General features: G+C 35.7%; 1 protein-coding gene across 2 annotated transcripts in view; it reads left to right on the plus strand.

The window, feature by feature from the left end:
* Nucleotides 1-22,633, plus strand: part of LOC138839051 (WD repeat-containing and planar cell polarity effector protein fritz homolog) — a 260,737-nt gene that overhangs the window by 157,860 nt on the left and 80,244 nt on the right. For both annotated transcript variants that reach the window (XM_070038707.1, XM_070038706.1), the window contains exon 13: nucleotides 3,752-3,815. In XM_070038707.1, the coding sequence (XP_069894808.1) occupies nucleotides 3,752-3,815 (64 nt within the window). The remainder of the gene's footprint in view (nucleotides 1-3,751; nucleotides 3,816-22,633) is intronic.

Here is a 22,633-nt window from a genome sequence, read left to right on the forward strand (position 1 = left end):
TTTCTCCCTTAATTCTGTTACTTTTTGTCTTGTGTATTTATGATTAAAAATCATGATTTTCATTCAGTTTTTTATGTTTTCCTAGTGAATTGACATTTTTAACATAAAATTGTCCCACCTTATCTTCATACTATTTTTTGGAAGTCTTTTTTATCTGATTGATATTCATAGCCAGATGATAATAATAGCCATTCTGGCTTCCTTGTATTTTCCACCTATCTCCTTTCAAATGATCTGTTTTTAAATATGTATAGTAGATTTCTCTTAAGTAAGGGCTGTGATTTTCTTTCTTATCTTTTTGTCAAACTTTCTATTTTTTTAAGACAGGATTGAGCCAGGCACTAGTGGCTCATGCTTGCAATCAGTGCTATTCAGGAGGCTGAGATATGAGGATCTGCAGTTCAGAACGAGCCCAGGCAGGAAAAGTCATTGAGAATCTTATTCCAATAAGCCACCGAGAAAGCTGGAATCAGAGCTGTGGCTCAAGTGGTAGAGAAACAGGCTTGAGCGAAATAGTTAAGGAACAGTGTGCAGGTCCAAGTTAACTCTCAGAACAGCACTATATATATATATATATATATATATATATATATATATATATATATATATATATATATATATATATATGAGAATGAATAATAAAGCCAGCTCCATTCTATGTAGTATATACATAGATTAAAGTATGAATTCACAGAGTTCCACAGTTATGTATGCAATGGAGACTCATTGAGGTGTTTTCCTTTCAGAATTTAAATACTTCTATCATCTTCTATTGCTATTATTTCTATCCCTCTATCACCATCAAGAAGTGTGGTATCAGTCTATTTGTAGTTCCTTTATAGGTCATCAGAATTCTCCCCAGCAGCCTTTAAGATTTTTTTTAAATTTATGAAGTTCTGCATTTTCATTGCAGTTCTATACTCAAGGATTCTATACTCATAAATTCCTTTTCCTTTCTCTTGCTTAGTCCCTTTTTTATTTGTTGATTCATATCATTTAGGTGTTCTGAAAATTCTTATCCACTTAACTTAATTTCCTAGTTAGATATATTAGATATATTTCATATGTATTTTTCATTTTTCTGTGTTACTTATACTTACAATAGTCTTTCCTCACAATAGTCTGCATAATTCTTTATGTATTGGCCATGTGCTTTTAGTTCACTAAATCTCTCTTCAATTGTGTCAGTTCATTAATGTTTCATTTCTAAAAGTTCTATTTTATCCCTTAATGAATGGATTTGCTGATCTGGACATATAGCTTAATGGTGGAGCATGTGGGAGATACTGGAATTGGTCCCTACCACTGGAGGAAAAAAAAATTGACCTAGTAATTCTTTTATCGTGTCATATTGCATGCTTATATTCATGATTACATCACTTATTTCTATGAATATTGTATTGTAAATCAATTTATATTCTAAGAATTCAGATATCTGAAATCTGCTGATCTACATATTTTTCTAATGTTTCAGAGTTGCTTTATTATATTTTTGATCATCTTAATAGATTCATATTGTAGATTCTAATTTGTGATGTTTCAGAACCTCTATCAGAGGGTTTTAGTCCGCATAATAATTTTTGTGTCTGCAAAAGTTAGGAGCACTGCTAGTTTGGTTCTTTTTACATCCCAGCTCAATCAGAAGTTTTGGGTGCCACATCTTTACCTTGAGACTAGTTTACAGGTCAGTCTCCTAAGGGTGGTTGCCTTTCAGTGTAGCTCTGTCTCTCCTGCTCCTTTTTACTTGCTACTTAGGGTTCTTTACTCTGGTTTCTACCAAGCAATTTTGCTGAGTTGGTAATCTTTCAGTAGAGGATGAAGTACCCTTGAGTATTTCCTTGCTCTTTTAGATTTTTAGATTCTCATTATATATTCAAAGTATATTTTCTAAATAGTCTGGCTGCGTGCTCCTTTTGGTATTTCAGTTTCACTATACTGTCAAATGCCACTGCCAGTTTCCTCATTTTATCATTATTTCCATCAATATTTCTCACCTCGCAACACCAGTATATCTGAACTTATTTCCCTTAATTTCACTTCTCCAATTTCAATTTTTCCTATATATTGTTGCCAATGATGTTAGACATGTTAACTTTGTGTGGTACCTGGACTTTGAGCTCAGAGCTTAGGGTTTTAGAGATGTAGATTTGTGAGTCATGGATAATATTAATGTCATGGTAAGATTTACTGAGGAGAATGGAGTAAGTAGAAATAAAAGAAGACCATAGAACACCAACTTCAAGAGATGATAGAGAAAGATGAGTTAGAAAAGAATTGTATGAAGATCTAAGCTAAATGAGAAAACCAAGAATGAAGGAAGTTAAGGAATGGGTTTCAAGGGAGGACAATTTATAGTATTAGATGTTGCCAAAGGTTTTGGATGATTTGAAGATGGATAATGGCTATTGCCAGAATAGTTACAGTGGAGTAGGCACTGAGTATAATGGAGTAAGACAATGTGGAATGGCATAAAAAGTACACAACTGTACACTGTGCTAATTCTCTGACCTTCCTCATTATAATTCTCTCCCATTGACAGTATAATGAACCAGTAAGTTTCCTAGTAAGACATTTTTCATCCAAAGAAATAAACATCATTTTCTCATGATCTTCTATAGCTAAGAGGAATTCAGGTACTAGTAAGATTGTAAAAAGGAGGAGATTGGGTAACAGTCATGAAAAGTCATCAGAGCATGGAAATTATACAAATGTTTCTGGCTCAGGACCTAATATCTCCTCTATTAATATTAAGCTTTGTATGTGTATTTGAATTTTTATTATTTTAGCTATTTCATTAATAAAATATATGTAATTAGATGATAGTAATAGTATTCATTACTTATTTTCAATCCCCATCTTGTACAGTATAAAATAGAGAATAGAGAATAACTTACTTACATATTTGTTCCTAACGTCGGAAAATCTGATAGCTTGCATTTATATAAATTTTAGTGCTTGGGAAAAACACAACCTTTCATGCCAAAAACCTGTGCAAGCAATGTTTATGATATGTATTTCTCTTAAGATCTTAAACTTTGTTAGAGGTATTTGATTTAAACTGAAGCCTGATCATATATATCTCAGCTGAAAATAAACTTTCACAAGGAAAACTGTCAAAATTTTACTTCAGGAAAAGGCAGTATGTTTTAGAAAGGATAGAAACGTAGCAATGTCTTTAAGATTTTAGAAATATTTATATTTTATTTTTCTTTTATGATAACCAAAAAGTTATATATATATATATATATATATATATATATATATATATATATATATATATATATTTGTTATCCTTTTAAGATAGCCTGGAATATTTTTTTCAAAACTCATAAACATGAGACTTTTAAAATTATGGAACATTTGACTTTTTACCTTATCCCTAACTATAAAAGTTTAACCAGATAATTTGTTAGTTGATCATACATATAATTGATATATGATTGTATATATAATCTTTTCTTATAAAGCACTATGAAGGGAAAATTATGAAAGCACATTTCCTGAGCTATCATTTTCCCATATGGATTCAACAATATCTACTCAAAGTTATACTGATTCTATGAAATTAGACCTAAGGTCTAAAACATTTCACATATGGAAGATCCTAGCCAGCTAAATCCTTTCTGTTGGAAAATATTTTTCCTGCAGAAGAATGAAAATGGTATCAAATAAATACATTAAACAAACAGCTCTTTCGTTTTATATAGCTTTGTTCATAACGAATCCACATTTCTTTTCTACCCCTTCTTAGGTACCAGAGATTTGAAAAGGCATTTCTCCTGGCTGTTGACATCGGTGCTCGTGACCTGTTCATGGTGAGTTGTTCCCAGACATGATTTTTGTGCCTTCAGTTCTAAGGCTGAGTAAGTTGTCAGCTTTTGTGACCATTAAAAAGGATTAGTGTCATTTGCAGCTTTAGACACATGGGGGGAAAGCATTATCCCATCCTGGCTTGCAGCTTTGCCTTCCTGAAACTGGTCAATAGCCATCTAGCATCTTTTGACTTGTTGACATTTTCCTTGCCAGGGTCCACAGAACCTTTTATGTTTTCGAAGAATTTATAATTCCTGAACTTTTCTTCTCATGTACCTTGAGGTGAAAGGATGACACCTTTTTATCTAATAAGCTTAAATGTCTTTCTAATCTATTCTCTAAGGACATACAAGTATAGAAAGCAGAACATGTGGGGAAAATGACCCCAGATCTTGAATGTGCTCAATTCTCTTAAGAATTTAGTGAGAAGTAACAAATTATGAATGTTCCTACATGTATTGATAAGTATAAACAGTGCAAAGTGGAACTAGACGTTATGCATTCACATCTGTTCCAATCCTTTCATTTCTTACCTACAGAGGAGTAAAAGTGTTTAGCTCTTAACGAGTCTTTGTGCTTTGTACCAGGTTCTTATTTTATAAGATCTTGTGTCACAATGACATCGGATAAACAAAGTCAGAGTCCTTTTCTGATTTCCCAACATATTTTTCTCCATAGCTAGTTCATTGTTATAAACAATAGAGCAAAAGCTTCTTGAAAACAAAAACTTGATGACTTTTTAACCTGAATCATTTTGCAGAAATTTTTGTAGTTCAAGGCTTGGTATTTCTGAAGTTACTGTGGGTTCATCACATTAGATCACTTGTCTTTAGAATAGGTTTAATATTTAAATTCTAAATTATATATTTCATTTATATATTCTCAACTTTCATTGAACATGAGAAAAGTTTCAGTGGCTTTCAAAACTATTAACATCTTGTTATTCATTTTTCATTTATTTATTTGATGTTTAAGAACGCATATAAGTATGAGGGAAGGTTTTATTATTTTCACCAAAAACTATACGTGCAGATTATCGCAGTATCAGAAATTTAATTACAACACTTCTTAAATTTTCTTACCCATTAACTTTTCTTCCTTATCTCTACCATCTAAATTATGCTGCTTACTCAATAAAGGTACATTTTCTTTATTTTTTTTTTATTTTTTATTTTTTGCCAGTCCTGGGGCTTGAACTCTGGACCTAGGCACTGTCCCTCAGCTCTTCAGCTCAAGGCTAGCACTCTACCACTTGAACCACAGCGCCACTTCCGGCTTTTTCTGCTTATGTGGTGCTAAGGAATCGAATCCGGGCCTCATTCATGCAAGGCAAGCACTCTACCACTGAGCCACCTTCCCAGCCCTTCTTTCTTTCCTTCTTTCTTTCTTTCCTTCTTTCTTTCTTTCTTTTTTCTTTCTTTCTTTCTTTCTTTCTTTTTTCTTTCTTTCTTTCTTTCTTTCTTTTTTCTTTCTTTCTTTCTTTCTTTCTTTCTTTTTTCTTTCTTTCTTTCTTTCTTTCTTTCTTTCTTTCTTTCTTTCTTTCTTTCTTTCTTTCTTTCTTTCTTTCTTTCTTTTCTTTCTTTTCTTTCTTTTTCTTCTTTCTATCCTTTTGTTGGTTGTGGGGCTTCAACTCTGGGCCTGAGTGCTGTCCCTTGGCTCTTCAGCTCAAGGTGAGTGCTCTACCACTTGAGCTACAGCACCACTTCCATTTTTTTAGTGGTTTATTGGAGATAAGAGTCTTACTGACTTACCTGCCCAGGCTGGCTTTGAACCATGATTCTCAGCCTCCTGAGTAGCTAGGATTACAGGCATGAGCCACTGGCGCCTGGCTTCTTTATTTTTTTATACATATTCTCCAATCTTTTCCCTAGCCAAGATAAGGACTAACAAGATTAGTATTTAAATGTTTTGTGTCTACCAGTTTTTTCCCCTCAGGGTATTATATTGCTCTATAAATATACTGCTTTATTAATTAGCATAATCATCAAAGCCATCTTCTAAACTTTTTTCATATCTGTTTAAGGACTTAGCCTGTTTTTCCTAGTACCAACATAAAGTCCCTGTGTTAGTTCTAATCTTCTTAATCTAAATAAACTTTCTACTGATCAGCTAAAATAAGAAAAGAATTACTTAATTCAAGAAGATGTAAACAGTCATAATTCAGAGTGCTGTGTCCTCATTCCTCATGTAAGACTTGACTGTAGCAAGGCCTGTTTTAAGGAAGATCAGAATGAAGAGAGCACTGGGACCTTAGCATTTTGTGGAAGTTCAAGATCCTGCTAGATACATTTGAGGCTCCATGTTGAAATTGTCCTAAAGAATTTGCCATATAGAAGAAAATATACCCAGAGTTTTGTAACCTATATACAACAAAACCTTACATCTTTTGGGAAAAAAATTATAAAATGAACAGATTATCCCTACTTACAGATGATTTTCTACCCTTACTGTATCTCTTCCTGAAAGACTAAATATAATATCCAAAAGCGCACCCAAAAATTGCTTTTGGCATTAGCTTTAGTGGGTTACGTAAGACACCATAGCAAGGAGGTTGATGTGGAAAACAGAGTTGAGACAGAAGAGAGGCCACAGGTGCACAAAAAGGAGTTGAGAATTTATCTTAAAGAAAACTATAAGCTGAAAAAGTTTATAAACAAAGGAATAATAATACTTTGAGCAAAGGTATATAATTTTTTTGGCAAAGGACCATGCATGAATACTTTAGACTATAAAAATATAAATATTTTGTATTTTACAAGCTACTCACTGTTGCAGCTCCTAAACACTGCATTTGTAGAGCTAAAACATCCAAGGACAATGTATGTGCAAATAGTTTGGCTGTTGTTTCATTGTTTACAGACACTGATATTTAATTATCCTAAAAAATTTAAGAGTTGTATGAAATAATTCTTGTGATTTGTTTTTTTCCAAAGTATTTGAAACTTAAAAAAATCTTCAGTCTTGTTTCGGTACATATTGTTTTTATTTTCATTTGTTGCTAAGTATTTTCTAATTTCTCTTGTGATTGTCTTTCATACAATTGTTATGAAAAATGTCACTTAATTTTCACAAATTTGTGAATTTTCAAATTTTCTTAATATTTATTTCTAACTTGATCCTGTTCTGATGGGAAGTGATACTTTGTATTATACCTTTCTTTTTAAATTTATTGATCTGTAGTTTATGGACTAACTTATAGACGCTTGAGAAGAATGTATATGTTAGGAACAAATGTATATATTATGATTTTTGTGATATAAATGTTTAATATCCTGTGGTATTGTCTATACCTGTTTTCTTTGTGGTTTCTATGGGTATCAGACTTAATATCCTGAAATTATAGTGCTCTAGTTGGGATTTCTATCAGCTTTACATCAGTAGTAGCCAAAACGACAGCTGTTTTACACCTATGCTCCTACCCTCTCAGTGTTTGATGTCACAAAGTCACATCATTATACAAGTCTTCAATCCATAAAGGAATAATTTTATATATACATTCTCTAAAACAAATATGTAGTTGCAAACCAAAGTTATATTGACGGTTTAATAAGTTCTTTCTAGGACTGGGACATGGCAGCCAAGTGCTGTGTTACCGTGCTACATCTCTAGCCCTCATAAAAATGTATTAGTCTCTTAAATCATGTATGTACAAAACAAAGGTAATATTAAAAACCATTGTTACATGACTTGCTTTTGTAATTGTCCATATAGTTACTTTTATTGAGATCGTTATTTGATCATATGGCCTATAGTTACTATGTAATGCTCTTTAACTTTAAAGAACTTATTTGCACAATTTTTAAAGATGGGTCTAGTGATAATAAATACTTCTGCTTTTATCTGAGATGTAGGAATCTTTGTTTCTTTTTTTTTTTAATTTAATTTAATTTTTTTTTGTGAACATACTCTACAGAGGGGTTACAATTACATGGGCAGGATAATGCATACATTCTTTATCAAGCATTGCAGCCTCCTCCTTTGTTTACCTTTCACATCCCTTCCCTACCTCCCCACCACCCAATCCTCCCCTCCCCCCCAACCCCCCACCCCCGCACCAACATTGTAAAGCTCGTTTTCCACATGACCTTGTTCTCATTGTTGCAACAGGTCCACCTGTATCCTTAAACCACTTGTTTTTCCCCATCTCCTCCACAAGTTGTACTGACATCAAATATAGTGAAAGCAGGGGTTATGCTGTGGGGGAGGGACATACAAAGCAACAAAGAGATAATCTTATAAATGTGTTAGAAACACATGCATGAAATAAAAAAGCATTAAGATACATATCTAAGGGTTTATTTTCCTAACATCACATTATCTGACCTTTTCCACTTGACTCATACATATACTAGATATTGCAAATAAGGGAAACTATGGGACCTATGTTTCTTTCCACCTGGCTTACTTTACTTAATATAATTTTTTCCAAGTTTTTCCATTTCCTAACAAATGGGGCAGTGCCATTCTTTCTGATGGAGGCATAGAATTCCATTGTGAATATATACCACATTTTCTTGATCCATTCATCTATTGAGGGGCATCTGGGTTGGTTCCATATCTTAGCTATGGTAAATAATGCTGCAATAAACATAGATGTGCTGGTAGCTTTAGTGTGGTCTTGTTTGTAAGCATTTGGGTAAATGCCCAAAAGTGGGATTGCTGGGTCATAGGGGAGCTCTATGTGGAATCTTTTGAGGAACCTCCATACTGCTTTCCAAAGTGGTAGAACAAGTTTACACTCCCACCAACAATGAAGTAAGGTTCCCTTCTGTCCACATCCGCTCCAGCATCTCTTGTTGTTAGAGTTCTTGATTATAGCCATTCTAACTGGGGTGAGGTTGTATCTCAATGTTGTTTTGATTTGCATTTCTTTTATGGCTAGGGAGGTTGAGCATTTCTTCATGTGTCTATTGGCCATCCTTCTTTCTTCTTCAGAGAAGTTTCTCTTCAAGTCTTTAGCCCACTTATTTATTGGGCAGTTGTTTCTCTGAGGATTTGTTGTTGGGGGATTTAATTTTTGAGTTCCAAGTATATTTTAGATATGAGACCCTTGTCTGTTGTATGGCTAGTGAAGATCTTCTCCCAATCTGTGGGCTTTCTATTGATCTTGCTAGCTATGTCCTTTGCCATGCAGAAGCTCTGCAACTTCATGCAATCCCATTTGTCCAACCGTTCTTTGATTTGTTGTGTTTCCGGGTCTCTATTCAGAAAATTTTGGCCTGAGCCAAGGAGACCTAGGGTTTCTCCTGTTCCATCCTGTAATGTTTTCAGAGTGTCTGCTTTGACTTCGAGGTCTTTGATCCATTTGGATTTGATTCTGGTGCAGGGTGATATATAAGCATCTAGCTTTAGTTTTCTGCAAGTAATTAACCAATTTTGCCAGCACTGAAGAGGCTGTCTTTCTTCCATTCTATTGTTTTAGCTCCCTTATCGAAGATTAGATGGCTATAGGTCTGTAGGTTCATTTCTGGGTTTCAATTCTATTCCATTGGTCCTGAGGTCTGTTCTTATGCCAATACCAAGCTGTTTTGATTACTATGGCTTTATAGTAGAGTTTGAAATTTGGTATTGATATTCCTCCAGCAGTGTTCTTTCCGTTGAGGAGCATTTTTGCTATTCGGGGTCTTTTATTGTTCCATATGAATTTTTGGATTGCCTCTTCTATTTCCTTGAAGAATGAGGTTGGAATTTTGATAGGTATCGCGTTGAATTTGTAGATAGCCTTGGGAAGTATTGCCATTTTCATGATGTTAATCTTTCCAATCCAGGAGCATGGGAGGTTTTCCCATTTTCTAAGTTCTGTTTTAATTTCCTTTTCCAAGATTTTAAAGTTTTCATCATAGAGGTCCTTCACTTCTTTGGTTAAGTTAATTCCTAGGTATTTTATTTTTTGTGGGGCTATTACAAATGGAGTTGCTTTCCTAATTTCAGTCCCACTTTTCTCATTGTTGGCATACAGAGAAGCCATTGATTTTGGGGGGTTAATTTTATACCCTGCTACTTTGCCAAAGTTTTGAATCAGCTTGAGTAATTTGGGAGTGGAGTCTATGGGATTCTTTAAATACAAGATCATGTCATCTGCAAAGAGGGAGAGTTTTATTTCTTCTTTCCCTATTTGGATCGCCTTTATGTCTGCATCTTGTCTTATTGCTGTGGCTAGGCATTCCAATACTAGATTGAAGAGAAGTGGAGAGAGTGGACATCCTTGTCTTGTTCCTGAGTTAAGAAGAAATGGCTTTAGTTTTTCACCATTAAGTATAATGCTGGCTGTAGGTTTGTCATATACAGCCTTCATTGTATTGAGGAATGTTCCATGGATTCCTAATTTTTCCAAAACCTTCATCATGAAGGGGTGTTGGATCTTGTCGAATGCTTTTTCTGCATCTATTGAGATAACCATGTGGTTCTTATTCTTGTTCCTGTTGATGTGATGAATAATATTAATTGATTTGCGTATATTGAACCAGCTTTGCATCCTTGAAATTAATCCTGTTTGATCGTGGTGTATGATTTTTTTGGATGAATTGTTGAAGTCGATTGGCCAAAATTTTGTTGAGAAGTTTTGCATCAATGTTCATCAAAGAAATGGGTCTATAGTTCTCTTTCTTTGATGAGTCCCTGCCTGGTTTTGGGATGAGGGTTATGCTGGCTTCATAGAATGTGCTCGGTAGTGAACTTTCTCTTTCAATTTCATTGAAGAGTTGGAGGAGTATTGGTGTGAGCTCTGCTTTGAAGGCCTTGTAAAATTCCACTGTGAAACTATCTGTTCCTGGACTTTTCTTAGCTGGGAGGTCTCTTATTGCTGTTTCTATTTCAATGCTTGATATGGGCCTGTTAAAGTGGTTTAACTCTTCTTGGTTTAGTTTGGCATGTCAATATTTGCTAGGAAAAGGTCCATTTCTGTCAAGTTCTCAAACTTATTAGCATAAAGTTTTGAGAAGTATTCCCTTATAATGTTCTGAATCTTGGTTGTTTCCGTGGTGATGTTTCCATTCTCATCTCTGAGTTTATTAATTTGGGTGTGTTCTCTTCTTTTTCTGATAAGATTTGCTAAGAGTCTGTCAATTTTGTTAATTTTTTCGAAGAACCAACTCTTTGTTTTGTTGATTCTTTCTATAGTTTTTTTGGATTCTAATTCCTTTCTGATTTAATTTTGATTATTTCTTTCCGTCTACTGGCTTGGGGTTTATCTTGCTGCTCTTTTTCAAGGAGGTTTAGCTGTGTCATTAAATTGTTGGTTTCAGATCTCTCCAATTTGTTGATGTAGGAGCTCAGAGCTATAAACTTGCCTCTGAGTACTGCCTTTGCTGTGTCCCAGAGGAGCTGGTAATTTGTGTGTTCATTTTTGTTGAATAGCATGAACATTTGAATTTCCTTTCTAATCTCTTCCATGACCCACTCGTGATTCAGCAGTGTGTTGTTTAGCCTCCATGTGATACCGGACTTTCTTTGGTGGCATTTGGTGTTGAGTTCTAATTTTATTCCCTTGTGGTCAGAGAGAATGCAAGGTATAACTTCAATGTTTCTGAATTTAGACAAGTTTTTTTTGTGGCCTAAAATGTGGTCTATTTTAGAAAATGTTCCATGTGCTGCTGGGTGAAATGTTCGGTAGATGTCTGTAAAATCTAGTTGGTCTATGCAGCTGTTTAGATTTGCGGTTTCTCTGTTGAGTTTTTGCCGGGTTGATCTATCTAGTGGGGAGAGTGATGTGTTAAAATCCCCAACAATTAATGTCTTTGGATCTATATGGTATTTGAGGGAAAGTAGTGTTTCTTGGATAAATTTGGGTGCTCCATTGTTTGGCGAATAGATATTTAGAATTGTAATATCCTCCTGAAGGAGAGATCCCTTTATTAGTATGTAGTGACCTTCTTTATCTCTTCTCACGAATTTAAATTGGAAGTCTATTTTATCTGATATTAGGATTGCAACTCCCACCTGTTTATGGGGGCCGTTTGCTTGGTAGATTTTGCTCCAGCCTTTCACATTGAAAATGTGTTTGTTTTTACGGGCAAGATGTGACTCCTGAAGGCAGCAGATAGAAGGGTCTTGTTTTTTAATCCAACTAGACAGTCTAAGTCGCTTAATTGGAGAGTTAAGTCCGTTAATGTTAAGAGATAGGACTAAGAGGTATTTGGGAGTTCCTGCCATGTTTTCCACCTTCTTGGGGATTGCGAAAACTGGGTTCTTCCTATGGTTCTTGGATTCTCAGTTTGGGTGCTGTTTCTTGGCCTTTATTGTGGTCTTGTTGGTTTTCTATGTGTAGGACATCTTTAAGAATCTTTTGTAGGGCTGGTTTGGTGGAGATGTATTGTTTCAATTTTTCTTTGCTATGGAAGGTTTTTATTTGGCCTTCAGTTATGAAGGAGAGTTTAGCTGGGTACAGTATTCTTGGTTGATAGTTGTTTGTTTTTAGGGCATGGCGTACATCATTCCAGGCTCTTCTTGCTTTGATTGTCTCTGCTGAGAAATCTGAGGTGATTCTAATTGGTTTCCCTTTATAGGTGATTAATCTTTTCTCCTTGACAGCTTTAAGGATCTTTTCCTTGGTCTGTGTTGATCCAGTGTGGATTATAATGTGAGGGTGGGATGTCCTATTCTGGTCTGGTCTATTTGGGGTTCCAAAAGCTTCTTGTATCTGAATAGGCCTATCTTTTTGCATGTTTGGGAAGTTCTCTGCTAGGATCCTGTTGAACAAATTTCCTAGACCATTAACTTCTGTTTGTAGGTGCTCCTCTACACCCATTATCCTTAGATTAGGCCTTCTGATGGTGTCTTCCAAGTGTTGGATAGATCTCTCATATTTCTTGGACTTGTCTTGGATGGTTGTATGTTCTTTCTCTATAATATCTAGGCTGTCTTCAATCCCTGAGATTCGATCTTCTGCATGGTCTGACCTGCTGTCAAGCTTTCTACTTTGTTTTTTATCTCTTTTCCTTCTAATTGGTCAGCTTTGATGGCTTCAAATTCTTTGTTGAAACTTTGTTTTAGATCTTGTATGAACTTCTTTACTTCCTTAATTTGGTATTCAATGTTTATTCTCAAATCACTTAGTTGATTGGTTATGTTTTCCTTGGACTCACATTTCTTCTGTTGGGTTCCATTCAGCATTCCCTTTGTGGTCTCCCTGACTTCCTTCAGCTCTTTGTTAATGGATTCCATGAATGCCTTTAGTGATCTTTGTGTATTCTCTTCCTGCTCTCTCAATTCCTGTATTACTCTTTGATTAGCTTCCTCCCATTTGTGGGATTCCTGTAGTTCTCTTTGAGTGTTCTCAGCCTGCTCACGCCATTCCTGCCTTTCTCTTTGAGTATTCTCAAGCTACTCACGCAAATCCTGTATCAGTTTTTGAGTAGCTTCCTCACGCTTATGATATTCCTGTATAAACTTTTGGATTGCCTTCTCTCTCTCCCTATCACGCTCATACAGAGTCCTTTGTATGTTTTCCATCTTTTCATTTATCATGTTTGCCAGCAGTGTTTGTAGAACTATTTGGGAACTCTCCTCTGGATTATTCATTATCTGTTCTGTCCCCTGATTATCAAGATTGGGAATTGAGATACCCGGATTTGCCATTTTTCTTGTGTTTTTCCGGCTTACTCTGCCCATTTGAGATGAAAATAGCACCAGTTTTATGCTAGAACACTATCTTAAGGCAAGCATCAACCAAAGTCTGAATTTGCACAGTCAATAGTCTACAGATACAATCTAGTTCAACAGATATATCTATTCAACATCAAAAAACTATATGTTAATGGGCTATGAACTGCAAAGAAGAATTTGGAAAACCAGAAATTATTAGGGTTAGGGAGAGATGTGGGTTAAAAATAGGAATAGATTGATGTGGGGAGGCACAGGGAGAGTTAACTAAGTCCTAATCTCAAAGCAGGAAATAGGTTGGGTAGGATGAAAGTAGAGGGAGAGAAAAAAAGAAGAAAGGGAATTGGAAAAGAAAAGAGACCAGAAAAAATAGAAAAGTAAAAATTAATAATATTATATAGAATAGAACACAATCTATTTAGAGAAGAACGTGAATATATTGAGAGAAGGGGAGGGCTATAAAGGAGATGTGAAAAACTTAAAAATAAAAATGCTTAAAATATTATATAGGTATAAAGAGTAGTACTGCTATTAAGGAATTTAAGTCTCAGAGGTTTTGAATTGAGTAATAAATTTGTGGATTAAGAGTGTACACAATGGGTGATAGGGTCTAATAGTCAACTGCAGGTTTATCTGAGGATGTGCAGGACAAGAATTAAGTCACATAAAGAAGAACGAAAGAGAGGAAAAGGTGAAAAGGATAAGAAAGGAAGAAAAAAGATCAGACGTTCAGTAGAGCTAAGCAAAAAACAAAAAGATAATTAAAAAAGTAAAAAAAGAGAAAGAAAACAGAAAAAGAAAGAAAAACGCACACTCACGTATCCCTAAAATAAAAATTATAAGAGTAAAAAAAAAGTTACTGGAAAACAATTTTTTTTTCAAAAAAGGCAAAAATTAAAGATTAAAAAAAGTTTTAGAAAAGAAAAAAAAATTTTTTTATATAAGGTACCAAAAAAAAAAAAAAAAGAAGAAGAAGAAAAAAGAAGTTCTTTGAGGGGAGGGGTGGGAAAAATCCTGTATCTCCCTTGTGTCCGTAACCAGCCTCTTGTTGGAGTCTCTGGTCTGCTTGTGGTCCTGTGGCTTGGTTGGTTTCTTAAGTCAGTTTGTTCGAACAGGCAGAAAAATGCTCTGCTTTACCTAGGATTTTGCGATCCTCCTCCCAGGCTAGTTCAATGGGAGGCAGATCTGCTTTGAGTATCACCAAAGAGCGGGATGCAGTGATGAGGCTAGGTTCTGGGTAGAGTTGAGGCCTTTCAAAAAACAGTAGCTTTTCCTGGAGGCTAGTTTGTGAAAAGCTCACAGAGCCCAGCCTGGAGCCATTCTCAGGGTTTCTGTTTACTGAATTTCAATTGATTGTTGAGGCTGCTAGAGGGAGGGGCAGCCTCTGGCTCTGATTACCCAGTGAAGAAAGCCACTCCTAGGGCTGGCGCCCAAGCTGGGTGACTTTTCCCTGGGTGGATCTGAGTCTGGCAGGTCACGCTGCTGTTAAGTTCTTGTGACCTGCTAAATGACTCGTTTTATTCCAAAGCTTGAGTTGGAGCTAGCAGCTCCTCAGAGCTTTGTCTGTATCCAAGATGGAGATCACAGGTGTTGGGGGGGGAGGGGTGGCCTTCCCTCCTCTGCTCCCTGAGAAGGAGTGAGGACGTCAGGCTTCTACTCACGCCGAGTCTTGGTTCCTGGGTCGTCTCTGGTCTGCGAACTGCAGGATGAAGATGTCCGCTCCTTGTCGGTTCTTGCTGGTGTTGAGTAGAATCCGCTTGCCTGCTGCATCTGGCTCCTTCGTCCTGGACTCTCTGTGGCTCAGGTATGGCCACAGCCTCAGCCACCGCTGCCACTGCCACGGCGACTGCTGGCAAGAGCTCAGATCTGTCTCCTTGCCTGGATTTTCCCTCTCTTGTCTAACTCTCTGTCCTGTGATGGCACACTTGGTGTAATTCTCTGGCTTAGGACTGTCACTGGAACTCTAAAACTGCTTTCTATGCGAGAGCTTGTTTAGATTCCAGCTTCTCCTCTGCCATCTTCCCAGAACTCTCAGATGAAGGAATCTTAAGGGCCTTTACTGACTTTTTCTTTCTTTCTTTCTTTCTTTCTTTCTTTCTTTCTTTCTTTCTTTCTTTCTTTCTTCCTTCCTTTCTTTCTTTCTCTCTTTCTTTCTTTCTTTTTTTTTTTTTGTTGTGGGCATTCGTGATTGAACTGAGTTTGAGCACTGTCCTTTAGTTTTTTGTTTTTTTGGTTTTTTTTGTGTGGGGGGGGTGATCCGGTCGTGGGGCCTGAACTCTGGGCCTGGGCGCTGTCCTTCAGCTCTTCAGCTCAAGGCTAGCGCTCTACCACTTGAGTCACAGTGCCACTTCCAGCTTTTTTTTTCTGCTTATGTGGTGCTGAGGAATCAAACCCAGGGTATCGTGCATGCAAGGCAAGCGCTCTACCACTGAGCCACCTTCCCAGCCATCCCTTAGTTTTTTTAACTGAAGGCTGTCACTCTACAATGTGAGCCTCAGCTTCATTTTCCAGGTGATTAGTTGGAGGTAAGAGTTTCATGGACTTTCCTGCCCAGGCTGGCTTTGAACTGTGATGCTCAGATCTCAGCCTTCTGTGTAGCTAGGATTACAGGTGTGAGCCATCAGCTCCTTGCTGACGTTTTTTTCTTTTAACATTTTGAACATATTTGCCAACTACCTTCTGATCTCCAGAGATTCTGATGTTTATTTTTACTCAGTCCTTTTCTATTTCCCTTGTCTTATTTTCAAAGTTGTTAAATCTCTCTTTTGCCTAGTTGGATCTTTCTTTGAAACCCTTTAGTCATTAAAAAAAAATTATGGTAGTATTCTGTTCTAGAATTTCTTTGGATGTTTCTGTTAGGTTTTCTGGTCATCTTATTAATTTTTCCACTTTGTTCATTTGTCTTTTCTCAGCTTTTCCATATCTTCCTTTAGTTCTTTGCATATATTTTATTAAGGCAGTTATTTTTGAATGTCTTTGTCTTTGCCATCAGGTTTTTTATTCACCCCATTTGAAATGACCCATACTTATTTGAGTTTTTTTTTCAGTATGTTTGTTGAAAACTGAATATTTGAATTTTATAATGTGACAACTGAGTTCAGATTCTCTCTTTTTTCTAGGATTTGCTATATTATGTTATTATATGTTTTAGACTTAAATAATATGTATACAAGGCTTGTATAAGTAAATAATAAATAATAATAGGTAATGAATAAATAATATGTATACCTGGCTTATATACAAGGATCATACTGAAGTAAAAGGAAGTTTTTCAGTTAGAAAAATTAAACTAGAAAGCTGGGCACCGGTGGCTCACGGCTGAGATCTGAGGATCACAGTTCAAAGCAAGCCCAGGCAGGAAAATCCGTGATACTCTTATCTCCAATAAACCACTAGAAAACCGGAAGTGATGCTGTGGCTCAGGTGGTAGAGCCATAATAAATAGCAAATAGCTGTGCTGAAGATGATACTTGATGGTAGAGGGCCCACTAATACAACTAAGCAAGTACAAGGCCCTGAGTTCAAAAGGGGTTTTTTGCTACGATAAAAAAAAAATTAAAGGAGGAGGCTACAATGCTTGATAAGAAATGTACTCATTATCTTGCCCATGTAATTGTAACCCCTCTGTACAGTATTTTCACAATAAAAAAATACTATTGTAAAAAAAATTAAAATGTCAATAGAGAAAACCTAAATATAATGTACAAATATTCTATTTACAAGAAGGATAGGCAAGGGAACAAATAGAAAACATAATGAGATTGAAGTATAATTTCAAGCATGTAAGTTACATTAAATTCAAATTGACTGGACATTCCAAGTAAATGATAGCTACTAATGTTTTAAATAATAGATTAGACTGGATAAAAAGCAAGACTAAATTATATTCAGTATGTAAATGAGACTCTGCATTGTTATGACACAAATAAATTGAAAGTAAACTGAATAACAAGATAATATGTGAAAAATAAGAGAAAGGCTTCAAAACAAAGGAAAAATAAAAAGATGAAAAGATATTTGTAATAATAAAAGCTCTAAGGAAAACTTAAGAATCCTAAATATTTATGTACTAGTAAGCTTCAAATACATAAAGCCAAAGCTGAAAAACAAATGAGATGTATATTTATATATATAATCATTCATATATCAAATAGTCAAAACATTATGAATATACAAAATATGTGAAACAACATGATCTGATATTTAAGTTATATTCAACAATTGCAGAATGTACATTCTTTCCAAATGCAGATGCTATTGTCACCAATCTAAAATATATGCCGGTCCATAAGATGAAAGCTTGATATAAAACATTAAAATACGATACCAAAGGAATTAAATTACAAATCAGTATGTTTACATACCTATGAGGCTCACAAATATTTGCAAGTTAAATACCAGTTCTCTAAAAATCTAATGGTTAAAGAAGAAATCATAAAAATAAGTATTTTAAATGAATTTTATGAGAACAACAATATCTAATAATGTATGAGGTGATTCTACTATATAATCTATAAGTCTATATTCATTTAAGTAAATAATTAACAAGGCCAACTAATAAATGTAAAATAACAATATAACTAGAAAATTACCATTTGGTATAATTGAATAAGGGAAAAATAACCAATGGGTGCTATAATTAGAGAAGTTTTTATATAATTAACAAGACATTTACAAAGTCTCAAAGTAATTCTCTACAAAGTGTGCATTGTTTACAGGGTAAGAAGAGTAACTGTAGTGGATAAGGGTGGCAGACAGCATGTTAACCAAGTAACTATCATCAGTAATGGTCAAGTCACAATAGCTGGCCACTTTATATCAAAGTAAAAATACAATGCCCTTCTGTGACATTCTTGCAAAAAAGTGCATACTTAAATCTAACAAAGAAGAAGGACCAGTTGAGCTCAAATTGAGGGACAATGTAATAACTAGTTTATCTGCAAAAATGTCACATTCGTGTAAGAGAAGAGACTTATAAACAATTATAAAAAGGACCAAAAAGACATAATTAAAAGCATTAAGAAATGGAATCTTGTCATATGTAGAACAACTGTAACTTTATTGTTTAAATGGAAGTCATATTATCAATATTAATGTCACAATTTTGATGGCTTGTGGTTTTGTAGGAACTAAACGCTAAATAACTCAAAATGTGTTGGCAACTTTAACTCTCAAATAATTCAGAAAAAAGTGACATTTGAACTGCTCTGGACACTTTCTGCAACTTTGAGATTATTTCAAAAATATACAATTTTCCTTATTCTACTGCTGATCCTACTCTAGGTAGAATCTATGTGGCTTAAAAGTCTACTGCGTTGGTCACAAAAATGTTGCTTTTAATTATCTATCATTAGGACATTATTCTAGTTTTGAAAATTCAGGTAACTTCTCTAAGCTAAGTATTACTCCAGCATAAACCTTCTCATTTTGCTTTACCCATTGTGGCAGAAAAGCCACCTTAGATTTCTTCTCTGGCCTATGTTGGATAGCATGAAGATGAGTATGTCTCCTGAACATTCTCATGTTGGCATCCTAACTACCTTGGCCATTGGCACAAGGCCAGTTGGAATGTCAACTGTACCATCTGATAATGCTATAAAAAGACCTATAGCTGCTGCTCTCCAGCCATCTGTGCCTTGCCTTGGCATGAGACTATTGGGTAGTTTGTCTTTCGTTGGCATGTTTTTGTGGGTGGCTTACATCTGCTATTCCTAGGCACTTGCTTGGTGATCAAGTTGACATAGAATTGCTTCCTTGGCTCTGTTTTTACATAGAGGAGTTTTATACCTGCTAATTTCTGAAACAAAATTACCATTAATTACATACACTACAATTTAAATTAATATTATAAATACATACCTTTCTGGACCCTATTCACAAACTTAGATTGGGCATTCAAGTTTTAATTCTCCCAGTAAGAAGTCTCCACTCAGAAGCATTGTACTTCTTTAGTTTTAAAATATTAAATTGAGTGCATATGCTAAATCTTTCCCATGATGGAATTGTATGTGTATATGTTTTTAAATTTTGAATGTGGATACAAACCAAGAATGGACAATGATGGAACTGAGGTTATAAGACTCCATTGAAAGCTAAAAAATAGCATATGATTAAAGAAACACAGAAGATACCATAATGTTAAGAGAAGACTGCTGCCGAAGTTGGAGGAACACCAGAAGTTCTCCATGCCTGAAAGAAGGATACTAGGAATGGAAAAGTATGTATGAGAAAGCTGTGGCTACATCAGATGCTGCATGAACATCAGTGAGTAGAGAAAAGCCACAAAAAGTATGGAGTAAACCCTAAACACTTGTAGGAAAAAAAGGTTGATAAGAATATGTTAAGATTCAAGAATATTGAACAGATAAAAATGGATGGTTCCATGGGATGAATTGAGTTATTTTCCTCCACCAACTTCATTTATTCACTCTTTTTTTTTTCTGGTCCTGGTGCTTGAACTCAGCCTAGGCACTGTCCCTGAGCTTCTTCTTTTGCCCAAGGCTAGAACAATACACTTGAACCACAGCACCACTTCCTACCAACTTCAGATATTAAAGCCCTAACTTCAATATGATAGTATTTGGAGACAGAACATTTAAGGAAGTAAGGAAGAATGGCTCTAAGGCCTTCAGGGTGAGTTCTTCAGCCAGTCTGCTTAGTGTTTTTACAACTAGGAGATATCAGGAGTTTGAGCATAGGAGAAAGGTATGGAGGACCCAGCAAGGAGATGGCCTTCTGCAAGCTAAGGCGAGACCTTGGGGTAAACACCAGAACATGAGCACATAGCTTGATGTTGGAATTCCAATGTGTAGAACTGTTGAGAAAATAGTGTTTTAAGCAGCCTTAATAATCTGTTATGGCAGCCTTAGCTGACTGATCCAAATGGCATTATTTCAGAACCAGTAAATAGGAAACGCACAGGAAAGAAAATGATCATTTTTAAAAGCAAATAGGAAATTGTAGGAGAAAATAAGGAGATGGTAAGTGGAAAACACAAAACAAGCTGGCAGGAACATTTAAATATCAGTAGCAGTTAATAGTGAGAGGGACAAGCACCAAAAATAACAGTTCCCTTGTCTCTCAGAAGAACCTTATCCATCTGTTCCTCTGTAAGAGTGGAAGCCTCAGAACCTAATCACTTTCTAAAGATCTCCCCTCTGAACGCAGTCATCTTGGGGGTTTAAGTTCTAATGTACCAATTTTGATTTTGGGTTTTTTTTTAAGTATCTTGGTGTCTTTTTAAATTTTTCTTTATTGTTATTATAAAAGTTATTATACACAGGGATTACAATTACATGTCAGGTAATGAGTACATTTCCTTTCATGCAGTGTCTTCACTTCCCTCAGCTATACAACTTATGGGTAGAGATGGGAGGGAGGGACTGGGAGAGAGTAAAGGAAGGGAAGACCAACCTACCAATTTTGGAGGGACACATTCAAACCAATAGAATATTATACAAATGCATCCTGCTAAGTAGCAGGGAATATATTTGAAGGCAAAAAAATTAAAAGGGAGAACGAGGGCGAAATACTTTTTTTAATACATCTACAAATACTTTGGTACTTCTCTTTTCAAAAGGTGGAACCTGGGTCTCTCATCCCCTCAAATATAAGCTGGATTTTAGTAATTTTCTTCTACTTAATAGAATATGAAGCAGGGCACTGGTGGCTCACACCCATAATCCTAGCTTCTCAGAAGGCTGAGATCTGAGGATCGTGGTTCAAAGCCAGCCTAGGCAGAACATCCATGAGACTCTTATCTGCAATTAACCACCAGAAAACCAGAAGTGGTGCTGTGCCTCAAAGTGGTAGAACCTAGTCTTGAGCGAAAGAGCTCAGGGATAGCACCTAGGCCCCAAGTTCAAGCTCCATAACTGACCAAAAATAAAACAAAGACAAAAAGAATATTCTGTCAAAAATGAACTTTACAACTTTGGTGGGGGGCGGGGGGAGGATGGGAAAGGATGGGAAGGGGAAACAAAGGAGGAGGCTACAATGCTTGATAAGAAATGTACTCATTATCTTGCCCATGTAATTGTAACCCCTCTGTATAGTATTTTCACAATAAAAAATAAATAAAAATTTTAAAAAAAGAATATGGTAGGTGTTTATGGTATGTAACTTCAGAAAGTAGTGAAAGGAATGGCTCCTTCTTTTGCCCTCACCTATTGGATCACTTGACTGGGGGAAGTGATGTGCCTCTGCTAGATGCCATGCTCTGACCAGGCTGAGGCCCCTCTGTTGGAAAGGTCTCAGCAGTGAGACCTTTGTGCTTCCTTTGAAGAACCAGGAAAGCACTGTGGTGTCCAGACACAGCCATGTCCATTGATGAACCGTCTACAAGTAGGTTTCTCCATCAGCTAAACTTTCAGATAACTAAACTGAACTCTCCATCAGCTAAACTTTCAGATAACTACCACCTCATGATATCCTGAATCAGTTATCTAGTTAAGGCCTCCTGAATGCATGGTACTCATAAATTGTGATATAATAATTGTTTGCTGTTTTAAGATGCTCAGTGGTGGGAAGGGGCAATTTGCTATTTAGTAACATAACCGAAGCTGAGAGATCTTTCATAATAATATATATAGTTGATACCAGAATCAGTCAGCCACATAAACATAGCAATATTTAACCACATGGCTCCAGGATGCATTTTTTTTTTTTTGGTCAGTCATGGAGCTTGAACTCTGGGTTTGGGTGCTGTCCTTGAGCTCTTCAGCTCAAGGCCAGCGCTCTACTGCTTGAGCCACAGCGCCACTTCCAGGATGCATTTTTGTAAAGTCATCAAAGAAAAATTGAAATATCTAGTCAACTTGCAGAATTTTAACACCCATATCTCTGAAAATTATACACAAAGAACAAAAAAAAGTAAGGAAAGGGATTACAGGTTTGAGTAACATAATGGCAAAACTTAGCTAATAAAATATTTATATTTAATTTGAAAAAGAATACACATTATTAATAAGAATCACAAAGTAAATAATTCATAATAATTGTATTTGAGCCATCAAGGAACAAACCAAAAATGTTCCTGGGAATCAGACCCTAGTTGATAAAGATAAAAATAAATTGTAAAACAATTATCTTCTAAAAAATAGCATGTGCCTTATAAGTTTTTTGGTTGTGCTTGGGGATAGAAACCAGGGGCTCTTGTATGCTATAGGCAATTGCTTTAACCTCAGCATCATTATAAAAGTGGTATTTTTAATAGCTCTTT

This window comes from Dipodomys merriami, unplaced genomic scaffold (assembly GCF_024711535.1).
Source record: "Dipodomys merriami isolate MVZ:Mamm:240054 unplaced genomic scaffold, mDipMer1.0.p SCAF_290, whole genome shotgun sequence".
Lineage (NCBI taxonomy): Eukaryota > Metazoa > Chordata > Mammalia > Rodentia > Heteromyidae > Dipodomys > Dipodomys merriami.